The sequence below is a fragment of the Alligator mississippiensis genome, chromosome 10 (genome assembly GCF_030867095.1).
Source record: "Alligator mississippiensis isolate rAllMis1 chromosome 10, rAllMis1, whole genome shotgun sequence".
Classification (NCBI taxonomy): Eukaryota; Metazoa; Chordata; order Crocodylia; family Alligatoridae; genus Alligator; species Alligator mississippiensis.
Window position 1 is genome coordinate 4,831,687 of NC_081833.1, and position 27,686 is coordinate 4,859,372.

At 44.2% G+C, this 27,686-nt stretch overlaps 1 protein-coding gene across 3 annotated transcripts in view; it reads right to left on the reverse strand.

Annotated features, from left to right (window-relative positions):
* Positions 1-639: 639 nt before the first annotated feature.
* Positions 640-27,686, reverse strand: part of SVOP (SV2 related protein) — a 34,491-nt gene continuing 7,444 nt past the window's right edge. Inside the window, exons 2-17 of one of the 3 annotated variants that reach the window (XR_009455108.1) lie at positions 27,252-27,412; positions 25,123-25,208; positions 23,831-23,929; positions 20,891-20,962; positions 20,271-20,395; positions 17,357-17,420; positions 15,541-15,666; positions 13,907-14,035; positions 12,358-12,431; positions 12,037-12,113; positions 10,058-10,165; positions 7,625-7,736; positions 6,244-6,325; positions 5,971-6,060; positions 3,317-4,725; positions 640-2,382 (exon numbers count right to left, since the gene is read on the reverse strand). Coding sequence is in view for 1 of the 3 variants with exons in the window: in XM_006264178.3 (XP_006264240.1) it covers positions 4,519-4,725; positions 5,971-6,060; positions 6,244-6,325; positions 7,625-7,736; positions 10,058-10,165; positions 12,037-12,113; positions 12,358-12,431; positions 13,907-14,035; positions 15,541-15,666; positions 17,357-17,420; positions 20,271-20,395; positions 20,891-20,962; positions 23,831-23,929; positions 25,123-25,208; positions 27,252-27,412 (1,612 nt within the window). In the remaining 2 variants the exon portion in view is untranslated. Of the gene's footprint in view, positions 4,726-5,970; positions 6,061-6,243; positions 6,326-7,624; positions 7,737-10,057; positions 10,166-12,036; positions 12,114-12,357; positions 12,432-13,906; positions 14,036-15,540; positions 15,667-17,356; positions 17,421-20,270; positions 20,396-20,890; positions 20,963-23,830; positions 23,930-25,122; positions 25,209-27,251; positions 27,413-27,686 lie in introns of all 3 variants that reach the window. The other 2 variants (XR_009455107.1, XM_006264178.3) reach the window with 2 other exon arrangements.

The following is a 27,686-nucleotide window of genomic DNA, read 5'->3' on the forward strand; positions in this document are numbered from 1 at the left end:
GCAAGACATTTATCATTTCGACCCAGATGAAAGACAATTACGCATGTGAATTGCTGCACAACAAAATGAAAGTATCCGTTGATGGTTAATAGGATACTGACAGGCCAAATCTGGCTGCAAATTTGTTTTACAGATTACAAATTTACAAGATATGCAAGACCTGGAGCCAATACATGATTCCATTAAAAAACAATCAGTGGAAACAGTTTAACCACTAAATGGTTCTTTGCAATGTCTGTAATCTGTATGTTGTTGCACTGAGGAGGTGACAGAGGAACTAGCTAGAAAATTATTAGAGACCAAATTAACAAGACTATTTTTACCGTCCAAGCTCAGTGAAAAGCAAAAAGTAACCTCAGATCTTAAATAGTGAAAAATAAATATTTTATACATCCTTTAGTTTTAATAATCTGATGGGCTATTTCTCTGGAAGATAAGGAAGCTCACCTGCTCTTGTTCTTGTAGGAGAAAAAGCCGTACCCAAATAGACGTCTGTGTTTTCAGAGTGCTGGACCCACCTGAAGTCTAGGAGTAGCGTATGCCCAGGAGAGCGGAGCATTGGGACAGCCTCGCTGGAACGACTGACCTTTCAGAACAAGTCCGTGTGTTTTGAAGGTCTCCCATTGGGAAAACACAACATTACTGTAAAAACTATTCATTTATTCAACATAAAATATCTAGTGTGGAATCAAACTATCCAATGTTGCATCATTAACATAGGAACAAAAGAAAATAAAAGAGTATTGTACAACAAGCTCGATATACACAAAGATTTTTTTTTTTTAAACATGAAAACGTATCCAGCTTAGAAACTGTACATTCAAACACAAGGAAACATTCAGTGTTCTTTCGGCAAGCAGGTAGGAATACGAAATCATTCAAAGCACATCGGGAGAATCAATTTTCCCCATGACAAGTCTGCACATTACTTTATCGGACAGTTAACAAATTTCTGAACCCCACAATTCTGTTTGCTCCCAAGTTTCATTCAAAATTATCTTTTTTTTTTCTTCCAATGAACAAGCTACATTAACACCTTTCATCAGCGAAAAATACAGAATGGCGTGTAAAACAGAATCTTTGGAAGTTTATTATATACATCCATGATGTTGCCACATTAGCAAAATATGATTTATGACTATTTATAGGCTATAGGGCATCAACCCAGACATTCACCAGTTTTCTCAGTGATCGGGCTAGAACAGGGGTGGGCAAAATGCAGCCCATGGGTCGGATGTGGCCCACCAGGCCATTCTATCCGGCCCGTGGGGCCCCCCAAAAAGTTAGAAAATTAATATTTATCTGCCCCTGGCTGCCTGTCATGCGGCCCTCGATGGCTTGCCAAAATTCAGTAAGTGGCCCTCCGCCCAAAATAATTGCCCGCCCCTGGGCTAGAATGTCCTTCCGTTCACAATATTCAGGGACTCGCACTATTCATGTGAAACTCTGTTGCTCCTAAAGGGCCCAATTTTGCTCCCAGTCAAGTCAACAGCAAACTCTTACTGACTTGAAGAAGGCAAAATCAGCTCTTAAGGGCTCAGTTCTGTTCTTCTCTACTCAGAGTCTGATCAAAAGCCCATTAAGGGCAATGGAATAACTCCACTGACTACAGCAAGCTTTGGCTCAGGCCACTGAACTGAAGACCCAGACTAGGTAGTTGGTTCAGCAGGACTGATTCTGATATTCCTATAATGACATATATTTTTCAGTGCTGCATTTATATTAAATGAAAAGCAAAAATGCCTTCACATTTTTCTGTAATACTGTAAATGTCACAGGTTAAAAAAGCTATAAGCCTCTCAACAGAATTAAGAGCCATTGCATTGCATATGTATGCATTTTAAAATGAAAGACTTCATTGGGAATGTACATATACACAACTCTATTCCATATACATATGTATATAAACACTCCGCATAAAAGTTGCTGATGCCTCTTCTGAAGGCCTTTGCAATGCAACAGTTTTAAGCTGTTGAATGCTGACTCAAAGGCTGAAGGGCGTGCATATGAGTATCTGAAAGGCAGAAGCCAGATTTTCAGGAAAGGAGCTCAAAGACAATAGGCGGACGGGCTCGACAATGAGGCTGTTAACATGGCAATTCCACAAGGCTGTAGGTTTCATGTTTCCACTGATATTTGCTGGCGCTAAGCTGAACTTTCAAAAAGAGCCTCAGAGTAATGCGAATGCAATTCATTGCCAGCCCAAATAACTGGGCCTCAAGTCCAGTCTAATTCCAAGTGCCTCTACCATTCAGAGCTTGCTTCTTCTCTTCCAAATGTCTCTTGTATGTTCAAGTGAGAGCCCAAAGAAAAGAAGCTGCTGTGCCATGCTGCAGGGTTGAGCCACTTCAATTTTGTGGTATGCGAGGGGGATTAATGCAACTACAGCAAGGAGAAGAGAAGGACCTATTACCAAGGTCTACTAGCTGCTGAAGAGTTCCAGCTGCTGACGTTAGTGAAACTTCAGCATCTTGAGAGTCAATACCAAGAGATCCCCGAAACCAAAGTCAAGTGTTAGTCCTAGAACAGACAACGTTCTCCTAGGCCATCAACCATCTGTAACGCTTGATCCCTCTGTGAACTGAGTTACATTTTCATATTAATTTGAAAGTGAAAAGTTCACCTGCTTATACCCACTATTTCTAGAGTCCTTCACTGCAATCACAACATTTTAATGGGAAATGAATGCACAGACCATTGCATTCCTGGCCAATCCTATGCTTCCCCAGCACTGAATGCCAACAACTTCTTTGGCCTTTCTTAGCATTTTGGAGTTCCTCAGTTCCTATAAGGAATCCTATAGGGATCTTCCATGGAACAGGACAAAGAGCCTGAAATGTTTTGGAGTGTTTCACTACACTATAGCCCCAGGTTTCCCTAAGTGAAAGCTGAATGTGGTGTGTGTTCACTTGTTTTGCACCTGCCAGTAAACCTGATGACCCACTCCTGCCACAGTGTTAAGAACTGCTGGGAAGAGCTGGGTCCTGAAAAGAGTTAAAATACACTGTGCAAAATCAGCTGCACACACTACACATCTGTGGAACAACTGACCACATATATCACCTAAAATGTATTGCTTCCCTCGGCCTAGAGAGGAGACTTCGGTGCATCTCTTATATTTAATGGTGTGCTCTGTAGGGTGGACATCTGAAAACATACAGAGACACGTGGAGGACAAATGTCTGAGTTCTGGTACATGGTTTTTTGCTCCACATCCAACGAGCTTTGAGATCTGAAGCCCTGTTGAGTGACAGATTCCTTACAAACAGGCTATATATAAGAAAAATCTATATATATGAACTGAACTTGTCCTCACCTGAACTCTACCACTCCTTGCAGCAAGAGAAAGAACTGCATCGACATCCTGTCTGCACACCCGATCTGCATGTGCTGAGCCAATCCTCCGCCGATGACTGGTACAGCTCCTCCCAGGACTTCTTTTTATTTAAGACGTGGTGCCAACGACATTCCTTTGTACCCTGGCGTTACATTCCACGGACAATAGCAGCTATCCAAGAGTTCTGCCCAGCTGTCAGGAAACATGTTCCTGTGGGGAGATACTTGAAAGCAGCTCTATTCGACTGCCACAAACAGCTGTTCAGATTAAGACATTTGTATCACAGGTATTGGCTACACCAGTGCAAGAACATACTTAGGCAAATTGAGCAGAAACATATCTGGACCCATGCAGTAAACCACAGCGTGCATCTCCACACACACACACACACACACACACAGACACTGGTAGGCTGAAGCAGTCTTCACCAATGCAATAGAGTGCTCAATGTTTCTGGCAATGGTAGAAAACTTAAATTCTGTTCCAAACCACAAGGATTGACATTTCTCATGTAACAGCCCATCTCCAAGTCAAACAACACTCGTCCCTGACTCGAACGACTGCCTTGAGGAACGAAAACATTCAGAGAATACATTCCGCAACACCTCCCTCAGTGCCTGGTAATTCCCGAAGAACACACTTACAGGCAAGAGAGCTGGAAAGCATTGGTAGGTGTGCTGTTTATCACAACATTTTGTTGTTGCTGATAACTAAAAAAAGTGCAAGGCAGGCATCTAATTTGAAAAACTTATTCTGTAGTGTATGGAACCCACCGTGTGCTATGCCAGGTACAGAACAAATATGAATCTGTTGCTTTTAAGCACCAAGATTACATTTTTTTTTTTTTTTTTAAATTACAGCTGATACTGAATTGCATTCAGTGAGCTATTTGCTTGACACAGGACATTTTAAGCTTGGTAGCTGACCATGCAGACAAAACAGACTTAAAGAAATCCCTTCTCTGGAAACTTTAAATGACCTCCAGATTAAATGCCTCTCGTTACACAAGAACATTGGTATGAGTGTGAGCAGAGAGTAGTAAAGACACAATTTGCTTAGGTCCAAATCAAAAGTTCCTGCATTTTGACACATGACATTGGCAGTGACAGTACGGTCAGCTTGATACGCTTCGCTTCTTTTTTCAAACGCAATTCTTCCATGTACCATCCTTCTCCATGCGGTCATTCTTGAGAGCTGGAATTTGACCTGGTCACTCCAGGGTTGTGCAACCCTCTCCCAACCATCTCTTGTCCCCATTCTCTGTGGCTAGATTCCTGCAGGCCACGGCCTTTGGTTTCAATGGGCAAAAAACAGGAAGCCAAAGCTGCCAGGAGGCAACACCCACTGTAAACCACCAGAGTTAAATAGACTGAAGACTCCAGCATGACCTAGGAGGAAAGTGAGCGAGAGAATGTGAAAGACTGACCTGGGTCTACCCTAAAACTAACATGTTTTACTGCAGCCTCAACATTTTAATTCCTTTTGTGGAAAAAATCTGATTTTTGAAAACCATCATATTGAGTGCTTTCCTTGCTGTGTGGGTGATGCTTAGCCCTTCTATACATTCAGGATACTTTGCTCAAGGCTTACATGGGCGAGACACTATTACTACCCTCACTTTAGAGGCAGGAAAATTACCACAAAGTGGATGGCCCAGCCACTGAAAAAGCCGTTGTTGCAGCCAGGGGTTGTTGCCTGTCTCTCAGCCGGCAGACCACCAGGTTAGGCCCTCCCTATGTGATCACTCAAACAACCGGATGATATGGGGTACAGAAAACAGCTCCCTAGGCCTGAAGTACCAACCTATTTGTCAGTCTCTCACTCTTGCCATCTCCTTTCTTCTTCAAACTCCTGCTTCTTTTCCCACATGCACCAAAGAAAATCCCATGGCTGAACCATCCCTGCTTTGGGAAGGGTCAGCTCTGAACCTCCTGGCTCTGATCCACTGGTAACAGGAAGGAGTTTTTAGAGCTCTTCAATCAGTTCTGTCCCCTCCTCACAACCTCCCTCAGTAGCAGCTTCTTCCAAGTGTTGGGCATTATCCTTGACCTGCAGCAACCTTACTCTATTTCTCTTATTCTTTAGTTTTCTTCTGCTGATCTTGGGCCCCTGGTCTGAGTGAAAAAACACATGGACTTCACTATTTGGTCACTGCGCTGTGCTTCTTATCTGTGGAGAACAGGATTGTCTCTCACAGATCAGGAGAAGAGCTGAGGTGTGATACCATCTTGGTTGACCTGTTGGCACCCTCTGCCATAAATGAAGCCATTTTCTGTTAAACAGGAACTGTCCTCCAGGTGGAGATCATCGTGGGCTCCACTGCAGCTCTTAAGAACTGGGCTCCCTTAGAGCAGCCCAGGAGGCCACCAGAGGGGTTGCCGATTGGGCTCAAGCTGGGATGATGCCTCCTGGTAAGCCATCAGGAAAGCTGTCAGCAGATCCATTTCTCAGACAGAGAATGGCTCTGTCAGTAGGCAGAGGTGATGCAGCCAACCACCAAGCCTTACCCTGTCTGGCCTCTGCCCTCCTGAGTCATGGAACTCTCCCTGAAGCATTAGGAGCGTTCAACGTAGGCTAATTCTGGCTGTGCTTTGTCCACCACATCCCCAGGCTTGGACAAGAGGGGACTTTACCTGTGCAATAAACGGAGTGATCAGGGCTCCCACTCTGGCCATCCCACTGCACGTACCTAGGCCTAAAGCACGAGTGGCTGTTGGATAAACCTGTTAGATAAAACAGCAGCACATTTAATCAATGAGGATTTGCACACGTTCTGTCAAGTCGATGCCATTTAGGACTCAAGAAATGTATACACGTCTATGATCAGGAGACGATAGCATTCAGCTTTCCCACATCAGGACCTCACCCCAATTAAACCTTCTCGTTACAGAAACGACTACTCTCACCTCAGGAGTGTAAACATAAGCAGCCTGGAAGCCTCCTGAAATGAAAGCCCTTGCGATGAAAAGCAGCACAGTAAGAACATTTCTGAGAGGAGAGAAACAAGAGCAGGGTTTAGGTGGTTCTGAATAGTCTTCCTTTAAACATAAAGAGCAACTTAAAAAAATATTCCGGATTTTGATAAATAGATTCCTTTTGATTTTATTCACCCTCTCATACTTTTTAGATCTTTAGAGCATGATGATGCCCAACATGCTGGTCTCGGCAATCACACGGACTGTTCTAAGAGCCTATATTTCAACACGCTATTAACAGCTTGTGACAAAGGAAATAAATTCTGTGAACCTCTGGCAGCCTGAAGATGCCTGGCTGAGAACAATATGCACTCTATGGTTGACCTCACACCAGTCTGGCCCTGAGCTAGTGCCCCTGAAGCAGAGGTAGTGTAAATGAGTTCAGAACCAGATTCAGGGCATGTGAAATGGATACTTTTAGGGAGTTATTTATATATTTAAGATTTATCCTCAGCCAGAGAGCATATGAAAATGTCCTAGATGTTCTCCCCATCGGAAACAGTCCAGCAGCAACTAAGGTGCAATTTCTATGGACTGCTGTTCAGGCTCGGAGTGGCCCAGCGCTCGAGTGAACCTAAGACCAGAATATTCCACAGGACTCATCACCTGCAATCAGAAATAGATGTTGTGGGGACCTGAGCCCAGTGCATGCATGATGGGCTCTTGGGAAACTGGGCCATAGTGGAAACTGCTGGGTGCTACGTGCTGCAGAATGCCTGGCCTCGATGGGTTCCTGAGCAGGCCAAACAGCTGTTCTGTTGAAAGCTGACAGCCAAGGAAGGTTCCACCACTGCAGCAGTTTCCAAGCCGAGACCTTGACTTTGCCGATCAGCAGCCATTGCCTTCTGCGCAACACTGAGTTTCCATTTCACTACTATGGGCCAAGCTCTGCTGTGAACTGGCATGGGCAGCTGCATGGAAGACAGGGCTGCTGCCATGAGCCTAACCTAGTGTGTCCTCACAGACTCAGGAGAAGGCCAAAACAACCCATAACAAAAAGCCAGAGGTACCAGCTTTGCTCTCTGCATCAGCAGCTGAGCTGTGCTGCATCAGATTAATGCAAAATGTTTCTGCAGAGCTGTTTCCCATGTTGCTGTAAATGATTGCCTCCTTCAAAGTATTACAAGGGCAGGATTTCTCTCCACATACTTCCCTTACTTTTCTTTTAACTTCTGGGCGGAGAGGAGCCAAACGCCCTCCTGGAATTCTTTTCACAGTTTAACTTGGCCTTTAAAACCATCCCTCTCTCTCCCTCTTGTCCCATGCAGAAGAGTCAATGGATCTGAGCTTGCTTTCCACTTGGGTTACTTACCTTCCAACACAGATAAACAACAGAAGACTACAGAACGAGAAGACAAAGAAGGACAGAGCCATAGTTTTCTTGCGGCCTATCCGATCAATAATCCATAGGGTCACCAGAACACCTGGAGGGGAACAGACATAGATTGCTCCATTCCTGTGAGTTGGTTTTGCTACAAGACACAAACTAATTCTTTTCCTTCCCATTAGATCTGTTACTCATCATGCATCCAAGGGTTGAATTAGCCCTTTTTGCTACAGCATAGCTCCAAGAGCTCTTACTCAGTTGCTCGCCCACTATGGTCCCTAAATCCTTCTCAGCACCCCTGCTTTCTGGGATCTAGCCCCCATTCTGTAGGCATGGCCTGCATTCCCTGTTTTCACATGTAGAACTTGCACTTGCCAGTATTAAAACACATTTTGCCGGAATGGGCCCAGTTTACTGATTGATTCCAATCCTCCTTTATGCTGCCGTGACCTAATCATTATTTACAAGTCCACTAACCTATGTGGCATTTGCAAATTGCATTAGCAATGATTTCATATTTACTTCCAGATCATTGATGAAATTGTTGCATAGCACTGACCCTGGTACTGATCTCTGCAGAAGCTCCCCATGTGACAATGATTTCCCATTGACCATCATTTTGGAAATTAGCCAGCTCTTTCATTAAAGTGTGCTTCACTGCTATAGCTTAGTGCTGATTTTTTACACAGAGTCTCACGTGAAATTAAACACTTACAAATGTCCAAGCATGTTACATTGACAGGATTACCTTTATTAGTCAAACTTGTTGACTCATCAAATAATGAATCAGGTTGGTCTGATATGACCTATTTTTGTTAAACCCAATTAACTGGCATTAATTATATTTCTATTCTTTAATTCTTTATTAATTTAATCTTATCTCAATTATTCCATTATCTTGCCTAGGGCTGCTGTCAAGCTAAGGGGCCTATAGTCACATGCTCTTTCTCAATACTGCATAACATTAGCATGTTTCTTTTGGAATTTCCCTGGCTTTCCAATATTTATTAAAAATTAGCATCAGTGGGCCAGAGATCTCCTCAGTCATCTTTTTAGGACTCTCTAGTGAACGATATCTGTGTTCACTAATTTAAAAATGTTTATCCCTACTGGGTGTTGTTTAACATTCTCCTTGGTTACTAATGGACTGGAAAAGTACTTAATCAAACTCATGTGATACCAGCACATCATCTTGCTGCTTTTCAAATACAGAAGAGATGTATTTATGGAACACTTCTGCTGTTTTTGCATCGGTATTCGCTGGTTTAGCATAGAGCGAAGGAGCAGCTATGTTATGTGTGTTTCACAGGCAAAATCGCTGAGAGAATCAGCTCTAGAGTCCTGCCGACACTGACTGTGTTAAAGTGCAACAGCAGTTCTCAGAACAGAACGATGCTGGAGTCTTAACACTGGACTATCCTAATTACAATGAAGGCCAAATTTAGCTGGCAATGAGATTTTTTGAGCCAACAGCTCCTCCTTTATTCTCTTGGCCTCTTTTCAGCTTATCATCAGCTGCATCCTAGCCCTAACCTAAAGGGAAGATGGACTCCCTTGGCTAGCTGCTGAGGTATGCTGCAAAGCAGTACAGCCTGCATTCACACCCTGGCAAGACTGACATTCCAAGCCTCAGCTAGGCCAAGATTTGGGGTTCTGGCTGTGGCTGGAGACAGGCCTAACAACATTGGTCAGCACCTCCCGAGCCAGACAGGAAAAGTCTGATTCATCTGTGCTTGAATAAGCTGATCCTATTTCAACACAGGAGCTTTTAAAGTCAAGGTTTGACAAACTTGCAAAATGTCGCATGATGAGTAGAAAAGCTAGCTCAACAAAGCTGCAAGCCATCTGCAAACACCAACCCTGCTTTATCCCATTCCTATATCCCACTGGCTGCAATGGAAATGCGCTCTTTTTGCCCCAGGGTCGAGTTCACCCCTGAAACATGAATCTAGAGAGGTGATAATATCCAGAGCCTCATATTATACCATTGCTAGTCGATCACTACTTCAGGAAGTACTTGTACATCTAATAGAACCGTTGCTACCATATGCCACCCATTGTGCATGCTCCATTGTCATGCTGCTTATTTAAATAACTGTGGCCTTAAAAACAACAGCTCTGATGGAGAACAATGCAGTGCATAGAGGGGACTAATGGATGCGAGTCAAACCCTGATTTACTGTAACCAGAATTCTTGAAGAAATCCCTCTGGAAAGCCAAGACCTGGATGAAAGCTCATGCAAATGCCACTGCAACAGAAGTTCACTGAGTTATAAAACCCTATTTACTTGTTACCCTGAATGCCTGGCATGTGGCTTGAATGGGATCCATACCCAGACAGGCTTTTGTGGCTTTATGAGGCAGATCCCAGAGACTGGCCTGGCGGCAAGCACCCTGTGGCAAGACACTGGCACTTACCTGGGAACTCTGATAACGTGGTCCAGAGCAGATCTGTGTAGTCTTCCTCTGTCAGATACTCACACGCCAGGCTGCATTTTGCTTTCACTGTTTTCCTTCTACTGGAAACTGTGGCAGGGAAAAGAAGGAACATGTGTGATATTTTATGTCCTTTCTTCTGTGCTCATCCTCCCTCCTCCTGCTCTACCCTTTTGCCTTTCTGTAGACTTGCTGCTGAAACCAGTGGAGGTGATGGAGCTGGAATATTCAGCAGCACTGCAGGTGTATTGTACCTGCACCTGCCTGGAGCATACAACAGAGAGCACACAGCTCCAAGGACCTGTGCTTCTCATATCTGGCCTCCTTGAGCAACAGGGTGATAACCTACTCATCAGTGTCATGGTTCTTCTTATTAGCACAGGGCTGTGGTGACCCTCCTCAGTGACTTCCTCTGACTCAGTTTCCAATTCTGTTAAATAGGGATATCTATACCTTACCTAAGCCACGGGAGGGCTGTGACAGCAGATCTAACTCATTAGTGAATGTAAAGAGTTTTAAGAACCAGGGACAAAAAGGTGCTACTGAAAAAGCAAAGTATTATCATTATTTATTATAGTGCTTGAACCAAAAGGAAACCCAAATCCTTCTCCCTCTTCCTGTTATCCTCAAACTCTCTTTACTTATCCTGCTTTTTAAAATAAAATGACCATGTAAGCCATTCACACAGTTCCATATATACTTCCTAAAGACCTTTGGGTTTACCCTCATCCATTCTCTGCTTAGTGCATTTCAGCTTCCTTGAAATATTAATATGATTTGCAAACATGAATAAAATCATTCTCAGCACCCCAAGCAGGTGACACTCTACCAGTGCAGACTTCTACCTTGGCAGGTGGGTCGCTTTTAACAGTGAAATTTTACAAGTGGGGAAAATGAGGCACAGAATAGTCAAGTGACTTGCTCGGTGTCTTATGGAGAGCAGATGATGGAGCTAGCAGAAGAAATCAAAAGTCCTGTTTCCCAAGCCCGCGGTCTAATTTCTGGACCCCTGGTTTCTCCATACAAAGATCCTTGTAAGATGCATAGGCAGACAAGGTTCCTTGGGTGAATTTGATATCTTTTATTAGACCAACCCAAATAGTTGGAGAATAGTTATTAAGCAAGCTTTCGAGTTCAAAAACCCTTCGTCAGGCTAAGGAAGTTTCAGCAGTTGGTGCGTGCTCTTCCTGGATGGAATGAAAAGTAAGGAAGCCAGGGGCTGGGCTGGGGAGTCAGTTGCCAGGCAGATTATAATGTAAGATGCATGCACTTTTTGGAAGTTAGCTGAAGTTTTTTGTCTTCAATTGCCACCAGGCTGCCAGATCAGCCCAGCATCTGTAGTCTCACTCATCCCCTTCATATAACTTCCTAGCCTCTGTGCTGCTCCCCCTAATTCAGTGTATTCTGAATAGATTAATGCCTTCCCCAAAGAAATCTGATTTTAAAAGGGCCTCAAGGATCTTCTTGGTGTGGTTGACACATTTCTCAAACAGGAACACAACAAACAAAGCTGCCCTATTTTTAAATGATGCCTTCCCCTCCCACAGCTCTTTATATGTCAAGCACCTGGGAGCCAAACGGCGGGTACAATTTCCTCTACTTCAACCCTAATTAGGCCTGAGAGTGCCACATTGGAAAGGTGACCTTTCCAGAATCACACGGCACTCAGGAAGAAGCAGCACTTGTCCCTAATCAGTCTGCTTTGCAGACTGCACTGCTGTTTTCACAACTCAGGCCAAGGCAGGCCTTTCCCCAGCCACTGCTGAACCCCGAGGTGTCAAACACAGAACAGGGATGAGCAGTTAAAATAAGCAAGCTTTAACAAGCTTTCCTCGGCTGCACGCTGGAAGTCACGATTATTCTCAAGCCATCAGCAGGAGCTGGCTCAATACAAGGAACCACACATTCTCTCTCTCATTTACAAGGGCATAGTTAGAAAGAAGAGAAGGGCTGGTACTCACTGCTGCAGACGTCTCCTGCTTGAAAGAGCTCTGTAGTTAATAAAACTAACCCATAATAAGAGAAGGCATTGGAAAACCTGCACAGAAGGAAATGAGAGGGGAAGTCTCAACTGGTCAGACAAATCATAATCAATATAAATCACAACGGGATCTGCAGTGTGAGGTCTTCCATTGCTTGGAAGTGAATAGGTGGTTTAGAAAAATCACAAATCAATACAGCTTTTTGAGGGTTTGTTGTATTTCAGTGAGGTTGCAAATGCACTCATCCAAAAACACATGGATCCACCATGCTGGCACAGCGCCATTTAAATCTCCTCTTACCATATAAACCAAAGCAACAATGTTGTCCGCCGAAACTGCGGTGTGAAAAGGTCCCTCATTTTCCCTCGGTCCTCCTGTTTTGAAACAAATTAAAATGCAGCTGTTTGATTCGGTAAGGATCTCAAGTTCATGTGATGCCATAAGAAGTCAGAGGGCGCTAGACTGTTTGGAATCACAGTGCATCCATTCTCCCGGGTACCGCCTGATATATCTACAGACACTCAGCCCCTGTGGAAGCCCCTGGAGCTTTAGGAGCAGCACAAAGAAGCCACCGTCTACCGAGTTAGGGCTGCCAACGTAAAAATGCCCCTGCCAGGTGGGGTGTAAAGTTATCAGAGCTGGCTAATACACCAGCCACTGTGCTCCAGCATAGGGGAGGACAGAAATGTGTCAGCAGGGAGATGGAGCTGGGGGTGGGAAGAGGGAGGGCTCCACTGTACTGAACTATACAGCTGGTGTCTGATCCATTAGGCACCACAGCCAGCTGTGGTAAATTTGAATGGCCCTAGGCGGCTCTAATTTAGGCTGGGCCCAAGGCCAGGGCAGTTGGAGTATCAAGGAGCTGAAAGCTGAGCCCCTACCAGCTCAGCTCCCCCTTCCCCTGGAGCTGTGTGGATTTGGGAGGAGCAGAGCATCTGGGCCACAAGCTTGTGGTTTAGCAAAAAACATTTCCCAACCCCACCCTGAAAACCAAACCTCCCAACTAAGCAAAGTGTTTCTGCACGGCACAAGAGGAGGATTCTGGCTGGGTCAAACATTTCTAAGGGGTATCAAAGCAAAGCTCACCTGGGCAGAGCTCCCAGTCCTCACCAATTCCCAGCCCTAAGGAAACCCAACCTGGGGCTCGTCTATGGTGAGCCCTGAAATTCCCTCAGGGCCACTGGCCAGCTCTACACAACTCTTTGGGCTCAATTCCATTGTCCTTGTCTGGGCAGGACTCAGTCATATATATGCCATGCTAGTCAGCTTTATGATTTTCAGTTCTTATGCTGCTTTGGTTTTGTACCTGCCAGACACACCCATTTCCTAGGCTGATCGGGGTGCTGAAAATGGATGTTTTGCCCCCTGACTAAATACAGGCTAAAAGATGATAAGTCCAATACAACATCTGGTGATACTGGTCCTGGCTATGAATCATATCCACAGTTTGTGGGAACATATAGGGGTTTGAGCCTCCTTACAAGCAGAGGGGCTAGCTGCAAAGGTATGATCCAGCCTGAGAGCCAAAACTGCATGGCTCTCCAGTGTCCAGATATGGGACCACTGGTACTGTCACAGCCCAATTCTTATTTTCACTAAGCCTTGAAGGGAAAGAAAATGTCACTAATGCCCACTTTACAGCTCCCCTCAGACTGCCAGAGACTTTAGTGGAAATGGGAATGAGCTCTTGATTTAAATCACTATTAATTAAACACAAGCAATCCCTCCTCATTATTGTTTATTACTAGCTGGGATGCCAAAATTAAACATTACACAGATTAATATAGGTGAGAGTAGCACAGTTGCTATTATATCTTGTAACTTTAGTATGCCTTTTATCTGTACTCACCTGCCTGGAAATGATTAGTTTTCCCAGAGGCATTGGAGCTCCGTTTTCAGTTGCTATCCGCTTTAAAGTGGCAATAGCTTTTTCTTGGTTTCCTGATAGGACGTCATATCTGGCACTTTCTGGCAGCCACTAGAGAGCAGAGTCGATGTCAAAGACAGGACAATAAAATGACCGGATGGGTTCTATGACCCAAGCTCACACGAGTACCAGAATGGACCTGTAATAATCGACAGAACTGTTTTTCTGCCTATGGATACCAGGTTCTCCAAAGGGCTTTCTGAGACTCCAAAGTATTACTTTCACCATGATCTCAAGTCTCTCTCACAAGAGGCCTCTTCCAATTGTCTACTTTACACTCTCAAAAGAGATGACTAGGTCTTTGCAGTGTCTTGGTATTTTCAAACCAGGATTAACAAAACACTTGGTGAAGTTACCGGGAGTCTCAAGATATTCTAAAACGTGTACTTATAAAGTTCTTTTTAAAAACAAGATTTCAATACCTTCATAGTTATCTAGAGGCATTCCTGAAAAACAATGGCAGTAGCTAAGGAAAAATACCAAACAATCAATTATGCCCAAACAGGACATAAAAAGAGTTGTCTAAGCTGTGTTTAAGTTGTGTTTCAGTAGGACACGTCTACATAAGATGTTTACTGCACAGTTGACTAATTAGCTTGCAGTAAATTTCTTGGCATCTACATGTGCACCCCTATTAGGCTAGAGCAAACTAATTTACTCCACAGCAGGATAGTACTTGTAAAACACTCTGCAGCAGCACATGTGTAGATACTGCCCCAGCTAGGTGGGGCACGAGGGTGCTTCAGCGTGGGGGCTGCCTACCAGCTAGCTCTGCACTGAAGCACCCACATACCCCAGCCAGCCTGTCTGCAGCATGTTGAGTTGGGGGGAGCAGCCCTGGGCTGGTAGGCTGGCCCCCCCAGAGCCTTCTGCCAGCCAAGGTTGCTCCAACCTGGCTCAACATGGTGCAATCCCAGGCACATGTGTAAATACATGCCCAGAAGCAATAAACTCTGGTGCGATAAAGATAAGCACCGGTGTTTATTGAAGTGCATTAATATGCACGTGTAGATGCCTCGACATATATTTTTACCTAACAGCATACAGCAGCTCAGGTGAACACCAATTACACAAATTTGATAGAGTTTGAGCTGTAGAGATGTTGTATGAAGCAATCACATGAACGCTGAAGGCGCATTTTAATGAACAACAGATTAAACAGAATTTCTGACTTGCAGTTAAATTATTTGAGACCTGAGAAGAACCAAAAAAGCAGCAATTGATTTTAATAAGAGTAAAAGGTTGATTCCACTGAATTCAACTGAAACTGGAGCAGGATGCTGGGAAGAGGAGTCCCATTCTGAATGTGGTTTCACAAAACCCCTACCATTATCGCTGTCCAGCAAGATATCAGGTAACAAGCATTACCTCATAACCTTACTGGGAAGGCTGTTACTAGCTCCCAGTTGAAAAAGCAGCATTTTTATCATTATTTCAGATGTACTAACAGAGTGCCATCAGGATACTCAACACTGTCATGATTCAATTCAGTTGGACTGCATTTTTAGAGTGGCTTGTTAAATTTACTGCACATTTATCTTGTAAAGAATACCTACAAAACATAAGATGGCGAACAGCAAGAGTGGGAGAGCAGAAAGAATGAGCAGCCAGCGCCAGCCAAGGGTGGGCATCACAAACACAGCAAGGAGGACTTCAAAGACAGTTCCAAGGGCCCAAAAGACCTGCCAAAGCAATAAAGGAAATAGTCACAAAAGGGATGAGACAATATGGGGCTGCATGATTACAGAATGGGAACCAAATGGAGAAGAAGCATCTCTGTGAATGTATTCTTCCTCCTGCTGTTCCAAAGAGTGCAATGCAGGAGTGACAGTGAGACAATACCTGGGACGAATGAATATGAATGCAAAGAAAAATCCAGATGTTTATGAAAAGGATTTTCCTTGTGCTGCAAACACTCAGTTCTGAAAACTTAGCTCCAGCATTTTCTAGAAAGCTTTGCTTAAAACACCTAAACCCTCCCTAATGGCTTCCATGTGAAGGGACATTCTTTGTTACTCACAGTAGAGGTTTCCTACAGTTATATTTCACCTTCAACAAGGTCACTCAGCTGATTCCATTTGTTAGAGAAGAATTACAAAAAGTAATGAAGAGTCACAGTTAATTGACAGTTCATAAGCCAAATTCAGCTCTGATTTACAGATGCAGCCTCATTGATCCCACTAACTGAATTTGGACTCCAGTATTTTACACTGAATGCAGTTTCATCAGATCAGGAACAAATGCCTTAAGATTCAGATGATTAAACCAGGATTCTGGGTTCTCCCTGCCTTGGCAGGATAGAAGAGCTTAAGGAAAAAAGATAATTAAAATGTGCAATTCCTATGACTTACAGTGCAATCAGAGCTCCGTCCTGCTCTCCTTATACAGGATAAACAATAAAAACCAACAGGTGAGCGCTTGGTCTGCATCTGGAAGATGGAATTGAGCCCCTTACTAGGGAGCCTGGAGCTGGCACACTATCACGGATCCCACCCAGGCCAGTCCAACATTTTCTCTCCTTCCACTTAGAAGTTCAAACTAGTTTCCTGTTAACTCTTTATTCAACCCTTAGAATGAAGTTCTGATCTTTCTGGGGGAATCACATGGACCCCAGGGCTAGCTAAGTCAAGAGAGAAACTATGAGAGTAATTTGTCTACTGCTCTCTGATTACTTGAAATTAATTCTAGGCTATTCTCTGAGAACCTCAGGCTGAAATTCTCTGAGACGATTCATTTTGTATTTTCAAGGGGATTTGAATTCAGGGAAGACAGGATTTCACTGGGACAGCCTGTTGAGTACGGAGCAAGTAACAGCACAGCTCTCCCCTTCATGGTAACACTTGGCTGGCTTCAATCATCCATGAAGCAACCACACATTTTTGTTTTTACATGTTGACAATTAATGGGCCAAGTTCTGCTCTCATTGACTTTTGTATAGTTTTGGTTTAAGTTCAGAGAGCTGAATACAGCCCCATACTCTTTCTACCTTGTTGTGAAATGTTTAAATAAAGGAATAACGAGGAATAACGGCCATAAGTTGACAGAGAGTAGATTCAGGTTAGACATCAGGAGACGCTACTTCACTGTCAGGGCGGCTAGGATCTGGAACCAACTTCCAAGGGAAGTGGTGCTCGCTCCTACCTTGGGGGTCTTCAAAAAGGAGGCTAGACAAATCACCTGGCCAGGGTTGTTTGACCCCAGCATTCTTTCCCGCCCACAGCAGGGGGTCAGACTTGATGATCTGCTCAGGTCCCTTCCGACCCTACCAACCATGAAACTATGAAATAATCAGTGGGATTGAACAGATGTAACTGAAAGCAGAATTTAGGCCTCTGCCTTTATGAACTAAGCACACATGACCTCACTGCTCACCTCTATCAATAAAATGCATTTTGCTCTGGCTTTCATGGGAAGGAATTCAGCATACAAAGTTACCCTGCAAAGAAGGAATATTGAGAAAACAGTCATGTTAGCACATAGAGGTATATTGAGACATTTAATTTATTTCCTATTAAAGCTGCCAAACACCATAGTAACAACATAAAACCCCTTCCCCACCCACACAGCCAGCAGTGCTATAGACACAGGTCGGATTCTCATATCACTTACACCAGAACAATGCCATATACTTCAGCAGGGATTTTGCCAATGTAACAGAAAATATGATCTGCTCCTTTCTGCAGCATTGTAACCTCATACTCAAGATAGTAAACACAATCAACCTTTGGTGTGAATTTGCTCAAAAACCAGGGCACTCAAACTCCATTTTCAGCGTGGTCCACAGGATTCAGTGCATAACCTGAACAACTTTGGGGGAAGGTATCTCTCCTGGGTGTAACAGCTAGCTAAAAGGATTTCGCACTGGGCCACTCTATGTTTTCATCCTCCAAGAGATGGATACTTCAAGGCTGCAATTGTAATTGCTCATATAAAATCATTTGCATTCTTTTATTAAGCAGGAATTTTAGAAATATCCTAGCTTGCCTGTGGAGTCTTTGTTCCCTCGTTGTGCCAACGGGCAGTATTTGCTCTGTTTCCTGAGGATTAACGCAAGGGACACTGGCCAATCAAAGATATTTTTTCATCTGTGTCAAACCATCTGATAGGACTTTTGTGCTCCTGCTGTATTTGTATTCCATCCACTTGTCCTGTTTCTGCTTTTGATACTCCTTAAGGGCCAAATAATGCTGCCTTTGAAGTCTGTGGCAAAACTCTCGCTGACGTCAGGAATGCCAGAGTAAGTTCTGAGCGGCTTCCCAGAGCTCAGCTCATTGGGGGATAGAGTTGCAAATAGCATCACATTAAATCAGCAATTAAAAACAGGGAGAAATGGAGCTGAATGTAATGGGATGCAGAAAATTCCCACATGTATATGGCACCAGAGGACAGAAAGTGATTGCTTTTGCATGTAGGCTGTTGCCTTTCTTTTACAGGAGTGTTCTGCACCTCCAGCTTTAGTATCTGAGGATGCTGTCAACATGAATAATCTTATCCAGCATCACACAATATTGCATGGATGATTCTCAAGGGAAGCCACAGGTTCTCAAGTGCAGCTGAAGGGGTTTCTGCAGTAATAGGTTTCCATCACACAGTACTTTATTTTAAATAGCATCTCTCTTAGAAACTCTGTCCCCAAGTCCATTACAAAACGAAATAATACAATTACAAAGATAGCTAAATGACTCTACAGAAATTCCACCACTAAAAGGAAAAGGCTATAGCCTGCTCAAGAATAATAAAAAGGTGGTTCTTTCTGCTGTCTTACATATATTTATCTTTTTGCCAATGGGCCCATTCTTTAAGGATAAACAGAAACCATTCCTAACTCTGTAACTGGCTTTCTTTGAGTACCTGGATAAAACAGGTAGCCTCTCTGTAAAGTGCAAGAAACTAGGCATACCTGTGCAGTGAAATAAAAATCAATAAATGATTACAGTTCAAAATATTAACAATTCTCATGCTTTGCTTCAATTGTTCTCCTGCCTCCTGCTAGTAACGTTCCTTGGGAACTGCATGGCAAGATCCAGCTCGCAGTCAATAAGTACACAACAGACTGATGGCTCTCCCAGCATAGGCACCTATTGCCTTCACATCTAGTGTTCGTGGACAGCAATGAAAGCAAATTAATAATAGTACCAGAGCTGAGGCCCCTTTATCTGGATTTGTGGGAACAGAACTAGAAACACCGCAAGCCAGGACAGGATATTGGCTTGCCTCAGAAACAAGTCCAAGAGCCATCAATCAGAGTCGGGCTTCTCTTGTACTGAAATCGCACCTCAGTAGGGCACAGCATCAATTATTCATTAGAATAAATGGCTGAGGAGAGAGTGCATGGCTCTGCTCCTCCCTTTCCATTTACAATGAAAAGCCTGCAGCCAGGCGATTCCCGTGAATTCAGTCGCATCAGGGAATGTCGTCTCGCTTCTTTGTTCGGCCCAGGGTGAGCCTAATCCATGGAAACAGACAAACCATTCTAGGTCTGAGACCCTCTGGATCTAGAGTGCCACTCTGTACCCATTTCACAGATGAGGCTTGGAACTGGGTAGAAATCTGGAGGTTCACAAAACACGAGGGGGTTGTGGCTCAGCCCTTCCTCTGATTTTTAGCTTTGATATTCTGATATGGTATTGTCACAACTCAGTGTCATCACTTATACACTCCTCTCTAGGAAAGAATATGGAAATGCAATGGCAATGCATTGCTCCCAGGCTATATTATGCCATGCTGAAAGTTTCACACTATCTATTCTCCCCTTTCTGCTGTTGTAATGGTGGAGTGCTTGTGCTTTCTACCTTCACCCCATGTCCCAGATACTTGGAGGTATAGAGAAGGATCCTGCTCATTCTGCTCCGTCTGTGTGTGGTCAACAGATTTCCAGAGATTATCACTCCCGGTTAGAGCAGCAAAGTAAGTGCCAGTTAAACCTACAGACCGTATCAGAGCCTCCTGCTCTAGATGCACAGGCTGAATCACAGTGGCATGTTAATTTAACAGAGGGAAACCTAATAATAGGGGGAGCCTGTAACTCTCCTGATCACACTGAATTCAGGGGCCCAGTTTATTCATAAAGAAGGAGGTACAAGTCCCTGGGGAGTTTAGTTACCTCCTCAAAGAAATATGATATTTCAAAAACCTTTGTTCATTTTAATATATCGGGACCAATATCCTTTGATGAACGTAGCTTCAGAGGGCATTAATAGATCAACAGACAGAATTCTATGTCAGCATCTCTTTCAACAGAGAAAAAACTGGAAAAGAAAATTTTAAAACATGAATATTTACTTACGACTGAGGCACTCCTCCAATCCCAAAGCCCACCAGTCCCCTGAGCACAAGGATCCAGCTGTACACTGGTGCAAAACCACTGAGAATCCCATAATACAGGGTCCATAACACACTGATCTTCAGGCCCTGTATTTAACCAACAAGCAGAAAAAGGATTATGCGGTAACATAAGTTAATGAGATAAAGACTGAAATGTAGAGTTGGCAGCTCAGACAGCCTATAAAATCCAAGAAGAACAGTCCTCTTGTGTTTCCCAAAGCCAGGCCAAAATCTGTCAAAGCGCACTGGAGAGCTGCACTTGGGATTGTGGCATGCAGGTGGTCTACACCAAGTTGCAATACCTGTGGTTTGCACAAACAAATACATATTGTATGTGTGCAACACAGGCAGTCACAACATGCTTAAGTGCCTTGCTGTACCAGTGCCCAGAATTTCATAGGGACTCTCATGGAAAAAAAATATGCATCACTTTGCAACATGCCCAGACAGCTCCACTTCACTATTCTCTATTTTTCTCACTCTTATTTACTGCAACCCTGTAGGGAAGCGTGGTATGGACTCAAGCAGTGTCCTAAAACAACAGTATGACAGAATATACTCTGATAAAAGGGGGAGGCTTACTGTTTTTCTGCCATACTGGTCTGACATGTTCCCCCAGAGCGTGGAGCTGGACATCATCCCCACAAACACTACCTGTGGAACAGAAGCAAGTTTTCCTCTTAACAGCAGGCATCAACAGAGAGTCAGGTAAGAGCAGAGAAAAGGAAATGGTGCAACTCTGCAATCAGACCAGAAAATCCAAACCCTCATTGTTACCAAGGACTATTGCTGGGTGCCTGGGGCACAGTTCATCTGGGAAGAGATTATTAAAGGATATACATACAGTGAGATTGCTCAGCACTACCCCAAAATTTCCCACCCATTGAGAGCCCTGGGAGTTTTTCTAGTGACTTTACTAGGATCAGTTAGATCAGTGCCAAGTCCCTTTTTTTAAAATCCCACCTATATATTTATGATAAACTAAAAAATATGACACAGTGGCTGGGTAGTGCAAGCTGCTAATAAACTGAAGGTCATTAAGGCTTTGCCTTAAGAGAGCATCTGCAGAAAGGGCATCCTGGGATCCTAGGCATCTGGAGATCAGGCCTGCAAGGTGTGAAGCCCCCTGGCTTCTATAGGGAAGCCAGTTGTTTGAAGGCAACCATGTGCTTAGGTTCTTTACACGATCAGTACCTTGCAAGCTACAGCTGCTCTGGGTATGAGCCCCAGCTCATCTCTAGCCTCTGACTGACAGTTTCACCAGGCAGCTGAGTGAGGTTTGGTTTCATTGGCAAAAATAGTATCATTCATTGGAGGCCAGATTAGGTTTTACAATTCTGGAGGAGTCAGTAAGAAGATTAAAATGTTGAAACAACCTGTACCCATCCCAGAAAAGAAAGATAGGGGCTGAAATCCTGCCCCATTCATGCCAATTACCAGATTCCCAGCTTCGCCCATGAGCCAGACCTTGAGGTCTTTGCTCAGTCAAGTTAGTGAGACTTTTGCCTGAGAAAGGGTGCTCACTTCTAAAAGGCACTAATGTATCAGCTTCCATCTCATACTGATTGCTACTCCACCCCCTGTTCATACTGAGCTAAAACTGTACTGTGCTGAGGCACTGGACTTTTATTGGGTTTGATTTCAGCTGGAGCAGAGGCAGGTAGTTTAAACTGACTTTTTGGTTTAAAAGTATGTTAGTTTCATAGTTGGTAGGTTCGAAAGAGACCTGAGCAGATCATCAAATCCAACACCCTGCCATGGCAGAAAAGAGTACTGGGGTCAAACGAGCTGGTGTTCATCCAGCCTCCTCTTAAAGAGCCAGCACCACTTCTCCTGGAAGTTGGTTCCACATCCTAGCCGCCCTGGCTGTGAAGTCGCACCTCCTGATATCTAGCCTGAATCTACCCTCTGCCAGCTTGTGACCGGTATTTCTAGTCACTCCTGGGAGTGCTTGGGGGAACAAGGACTCCCCCATTGCCTGCTGGTCCCCCCTGACTAGTTTGTAAATGGCCACTAGATCCCCCCTCAGCCTTCTCTTGTGGAGGCTGAACAGGTTCAGGTCCCGTAGCCTCTCCTCATAGGGCCTGCCCTGCTGTCCCCTGACCATGCGGGTGGCCCTCCTCTAGACCCTCTCATTGCTGTCCACATCCCTCCTGAAGTGCGGTGCCCAGAACTGGATGCAGTACTCTAGCTGCGGCCTGATCAGTGTCACATAGAGGGGGAGGATCACCTCCTTGGCCCTACTCGAGATGCATCTGTGGATGCACGACAAGGTGCGGTTGGCCTTCCTGGTGGCATCCCCACACTGTCGGCCCATGTTCATTTTGGCATCAATAACGACTCCAAGATCCTTTTCTGCCTCTGCACTGATGAGAAGGGAGTTCCCCAGCCTGTAGGTCTGCTGCTGGTTCTTCCCCCCAGGTGCAGCACCTTGCACTTGTCAGTGTTGAAACCCATCCTGTTCTCATCCGTCCACCCCTGTAACCTGTCCAGGTCCGATTGCAGCCTAATCCTCCCTTCTAGCATGCCCACTTCCCCCCACTTCTTAGTGTCATCTGCAAATTTGAACCAGGTGCTTTTTACCCCCTCATCCAGGTCGCTGATGAAGATGTTGAACAGTGCGGGCCTGAGGACTGAGCCCTGGGGGACCCCACTGCCCACACCCCTCCAGGTCGAATAAGACCCGTCCACCACCACTCTCTGGGTGCGGCCCTCCAGGCAGTTAGTGACCCATTTGACTGTGCAGGCATCGATGCCACAGTCCCCTAGTTTTTTAATGAGAATGGGGTGAGAGACAGTGTCGAAGGCCTTCCTAAAGTCCAAAAAGACTACGTCCACTGCTACAGCGGCGTCTAAGGATTTTCTGACCATTTGTGTACCTACAAATGTGTGCAATCACGCTGTGGCCCAAAAAGGTCATCAAAGTCCACTGGAGATAAGAAGGCAGGGGTTGGAGTTAACCTACATGCCACACAGCAGCAAAATATATAAGTAAAAGGTAGTCACCTAGTTGTATCCCAAGGCCGGTTTTCTCCTCCCCAAGCCCACCTGCATTCCTGCAGGGTTAATCTGTGAGGGCTCCACTGCCAGGCACCATTTTGCTTGAACAGCAAAATCCCACTCTAGCCCAGGGCTCCCAATCCTGGTATGGGCAAAGGAGTTTAAACTTTCCTGAGACAGTGAGAGAGAAGGCATCCTGAAAAAGTTGCCAAAGTTATGAAACTTTGTGCGAGTGGGGCCGGAAGCCCAAGTTCATAATGAACCTGTGGGAGTCTGCAGGACTGGCTGCAAATTGTATGAAACTTGACATCCAAAACATGCCACGGTCCTGGCTGTGTTTCTTTTCTTCAGACTCTGGCTTTTAAAGAAAGGCTTCCATACCCCTGTAAGACAACATTAGAGTTGTTTCCAGTCTGCAAAGCCCATGAGCAGATTTTACACGGAGATAGAAACCATCATGTCTGAATAGCAACGAGTGGGAACACCTTACAGAATACAGGAGCTGTCAGCTATTTTTCCTACCGATGTGAGCAATGCAACCTGCCAGCTTGGTAATCGCCACTCACAATGAAGCTGAGGAGCTAGGATACTTAGAATCATCATTTCCATAGCATCTGCCATCTAGAAGGGCAAGAAAGAAAAAAATAAATGACTGCTGAGAAATCAGGTTGACATAACATAAGATTGCTTCTCTCTTTGAAGGTAACCTTGCCCTGATGAGGCTATTCTGACCATGGAGGCAAAACAAGGCAACCCAGAAATCAGGTTGACATAACATAAGATTGCTTCTCTCTTTGAAGGTAACCTTGCCCTGATGAGGCTATTCTGACCATGGAGGCAAAACAAGGCAACCCTGTTTGAAAGGCACTGCAGGTTTGCACAGTGCGGTGGAAAACAGCAATATATCTTCAGAGCACTTAAGTTGGGTAGGGACATAAGCACTTCCAAACTCATTCCCTAGATACATGACACAGCGCTGGAAGTGTTGCAATGTAGGCACTCAGGCTACAAGATTGCAGAATTCTTACTAATGCTAAGAAAAAAAACCTAAGCAGGTAGGATTCAAAGGGCCAAATTTAAGAGTGATGTCGTTTGGTGATGGTGAAAATTTCAGGGAGTCTGAGTTTGTTTAGCTCTTTTTTCCTAGCTACTGGTTTGCATCAGCATTAGACTCCCAAATACAAGCATTAATTCATGCCACATAACTTATATACCTCTTTATACATCACCCACAAATTTGGTTCATGTACATTAAGACATCTGTGAGCCACATTCTCCTTCAGTTACTGAACCAGGGCAGACAGTAACCCAATATATGGACAATAACTAGGAAACAAAATATCTGGCTAACATATAATAAAGAGGACAGAGTAATAGAAAAGAGACCATTTTGCTCTGGGTACCACAGTTAAACCTAGGAGTACAGGAATTTGTTCAGACAGCGGGGAAAATGTGCTGAGGGTGAAAACACATGGAAAAGGGAATATCTTGCCCAAAAGGATGAATGTGGTAAAATCACCACATTAAGGAAAAACTGTATAAACTTATGGTAGCAGCAGCCTGAGAGTTTAGAGCAGCAGGTCTAGCTGGACCCTCCCAACCATCTTAGAGGAAGAAGAGAAGGAGCTTAGCCTGCTATTTATGCATAGGTTAGCAGAATAGGTTAGCTCTGATTCTGGCAACAGTTCACACTTGAAACAGTATTTCTGTTCATGAAAGGTTGGGGGATTTTGTTCTCAGGGTATGAATACATCATTTAGACATCAATGTATGACACAGAGTCCATGCTATTGACCTTGACAACAATTACTTGCCCAGGCTAATCCAGTAATAACAGAGAGCTTCCACTGGAATTTCCCAAACCCAATGGCTTCCACCGCATCTTCCACCATAAAAGTATCTGGAAAAGAAACAGAGCTTCTGGTTCAACACTTCATTTCTTCCCTGCTAAGAGATGTGCTCTAAAATGGCACTTGCTAATAATCCAACTAATTTTTATTAATTTAATAATAGGCTAAATTTTCACAGCTCTAATTCATTTGTATTCAATTCTTACACACACTAACCCCCAGTTTCTTCAAGGATTTTGCCAAACACCATGATTAGGAAAATTAATAAATGAACTTACATATATACAGATTTTTTAAAATATAAATCAGTATGGTATCGGGGATAGAACTGGGAGCAATGATCTCAAGTTGCTGCAGGGGAAATTTAGGCTTGTTTAACTTATTAACTTGTCCATTGCCAACTATGTCTGTGCAAAATTTAGAATGAAAAACATGGTTTAAATGTTGTTTTAACTTCATAGTCATTTAAAGCAGCTTGTCTCAAAGTTTTGCCAATACCAATGGTCAATACACATAGTAAGCCAGTTTCCCACATTAAAAACTTCATCTAGCCTTGTAATAAACTGCTGTAAGTCATTTCCCTTCCTTCCTCACCCTCCCCTTAAAAAAATGGCACAGAGACTTTTTGAGATGTTGGTATTTAAGACACTTTGTTTGTGGCCAACAGGCCAACATAAATTCTCTCCATGTTTATGCACACACCCAGACTTTCATTGGTAAGCTGAGCTCTCTGGAGAGAGTCACTCAGATGCAGAGATTCATTCAAGAAAGTTAAATTTAAATAACTGCAAGGCACAAAAGTGCAGCTGAGGAAATGCACGGTCAGCTAAAGAATGCATGCACCAACCCCCCTGAAAAATCAAACAAGGGCATGTATTCTATTGTAATTCCATCCCGCTAATTTTTCCACCACCACTGGAAAAGAAACAGAAAAAAGAAACCCAATCAATACTATGCCCATTCCCAAGTGCTCTACTGGCTTCAAACTACATCAAGAAAATATGTCTTCTGGATTTCTAAGTATCCAGTGTGTGTGTCTTCAGAACAACCTGTGCTTTCCACCTCCTGCCTTTGTATTGCTATGCAGTGGACAGTAGCTGAAATCCTTGGCTCAATACCTCCCTCTTGTCCTCGGGGCCAGAGAGAGACAGGAACACTGCAGAGGCTTCATGCTCAGCTTTGAAGATGAGCCATGTGGAAGTGCTATCGTGAACCCAGCACGTCATTTCTGAATGGAATTTTTCCAATGCTCTCAGACAGAGGGAAGGTGAGAGACCCAGACTCCATTCCCAGGAAGTCGTAGGGCTATAAGGGCTAAAATGTTTCCTTTTTGGTAGCAGACAGGTAATCCGCCACTTTCCTGTCCTGAGCACACGGATACTGAGTTCCTAACAGTATCGTGTCAGCCTTTTTACAGACCTTTTGGAATTAAATCAGCTGAATTTCTACTGTTACCCAAAAGCAAACTCTGAAAAGCCCCAATCAAAAAAGGCTAAAGGGCAATTCCAGTAAGAACTCAACTACATGTACCTAGTCACAGCAGACTAAAACAGAACAGACCTTGGAAAAATTAACATGCCAAGCCAACTCTCCTCAAGCTTCCTAAATTAGTGCTCTAAGGAGTCAGTCATAAACTGATCAGGACCCTTTGTTTGGGCTTTGGACATTTGAGTGGATTAGTTTGTCAGTTTTATTGTCTAGAACCGACTTTTAGAAGTGGATTGAAGTCTCAAGCTCAGATGCAGAACTTGAAGATACCAACTGTGTGGAATGCTTGATTCGATTTGCCATGTTGTAAAGACACCGTGCAAAGTTCGGACCCTGTGTTCAGCTTTGGACCTGCCCCAAAATTCACAAGTGTTTCCATCTGGGATTTGTTTGGGGTCCAGTCCTGATAACAGTAAAACAAATAAGCAGCTGACCCCTAGAGAAGGCAGTCCAGTCGTCACAGGCACATCGTTCGTCATTCAGCCCCATTGCTCTAACCCCCTCGATTGGCAGGTTCTCTCAAGGCAACAGACTCAGTCTTGGCTTCAGCATGACTAGAATAAGCCACATGCTTATTTTAAAGGGAGAACTAGAGTCTTGCTTACCGTCAGTTGGGTTGGCAAACTCCTTTGGCACTGCAGCTCCATCCTCCAGCTCTATAGCCTCTAGTTCTGTTTGGACACCTTCAATCTGAATTTCGTGTTCTCCCGAAATGGCATCTTCCTCTGACCTGGAACTCTCCCCCGTGCGGCGAAACTTGACCACCCTAGGAATGTACCAAAGAGAGACTCAACAGGAAGCAGTGAAACAGTTGAGGGTAGGAAAGGAAGCAAAGCAGATAGGCTCTCTGGGGCAAGAAGTCCCGAAGGAATTAGGAGCTGTCTAAATTCCTTGGTGGAAGTGGATTTTTGGCTTGACCGAAGCCAGGAATCTGTGGCTGCGTGCTGGGGAAGCCTTTTGCAGCAAGGGCAGCTGACTAGGAGAGGAAGAGGACTGGAAGCTGAGCCTGGCCAGCCTGCTTTGTGTTTCTGTTGGGCTGT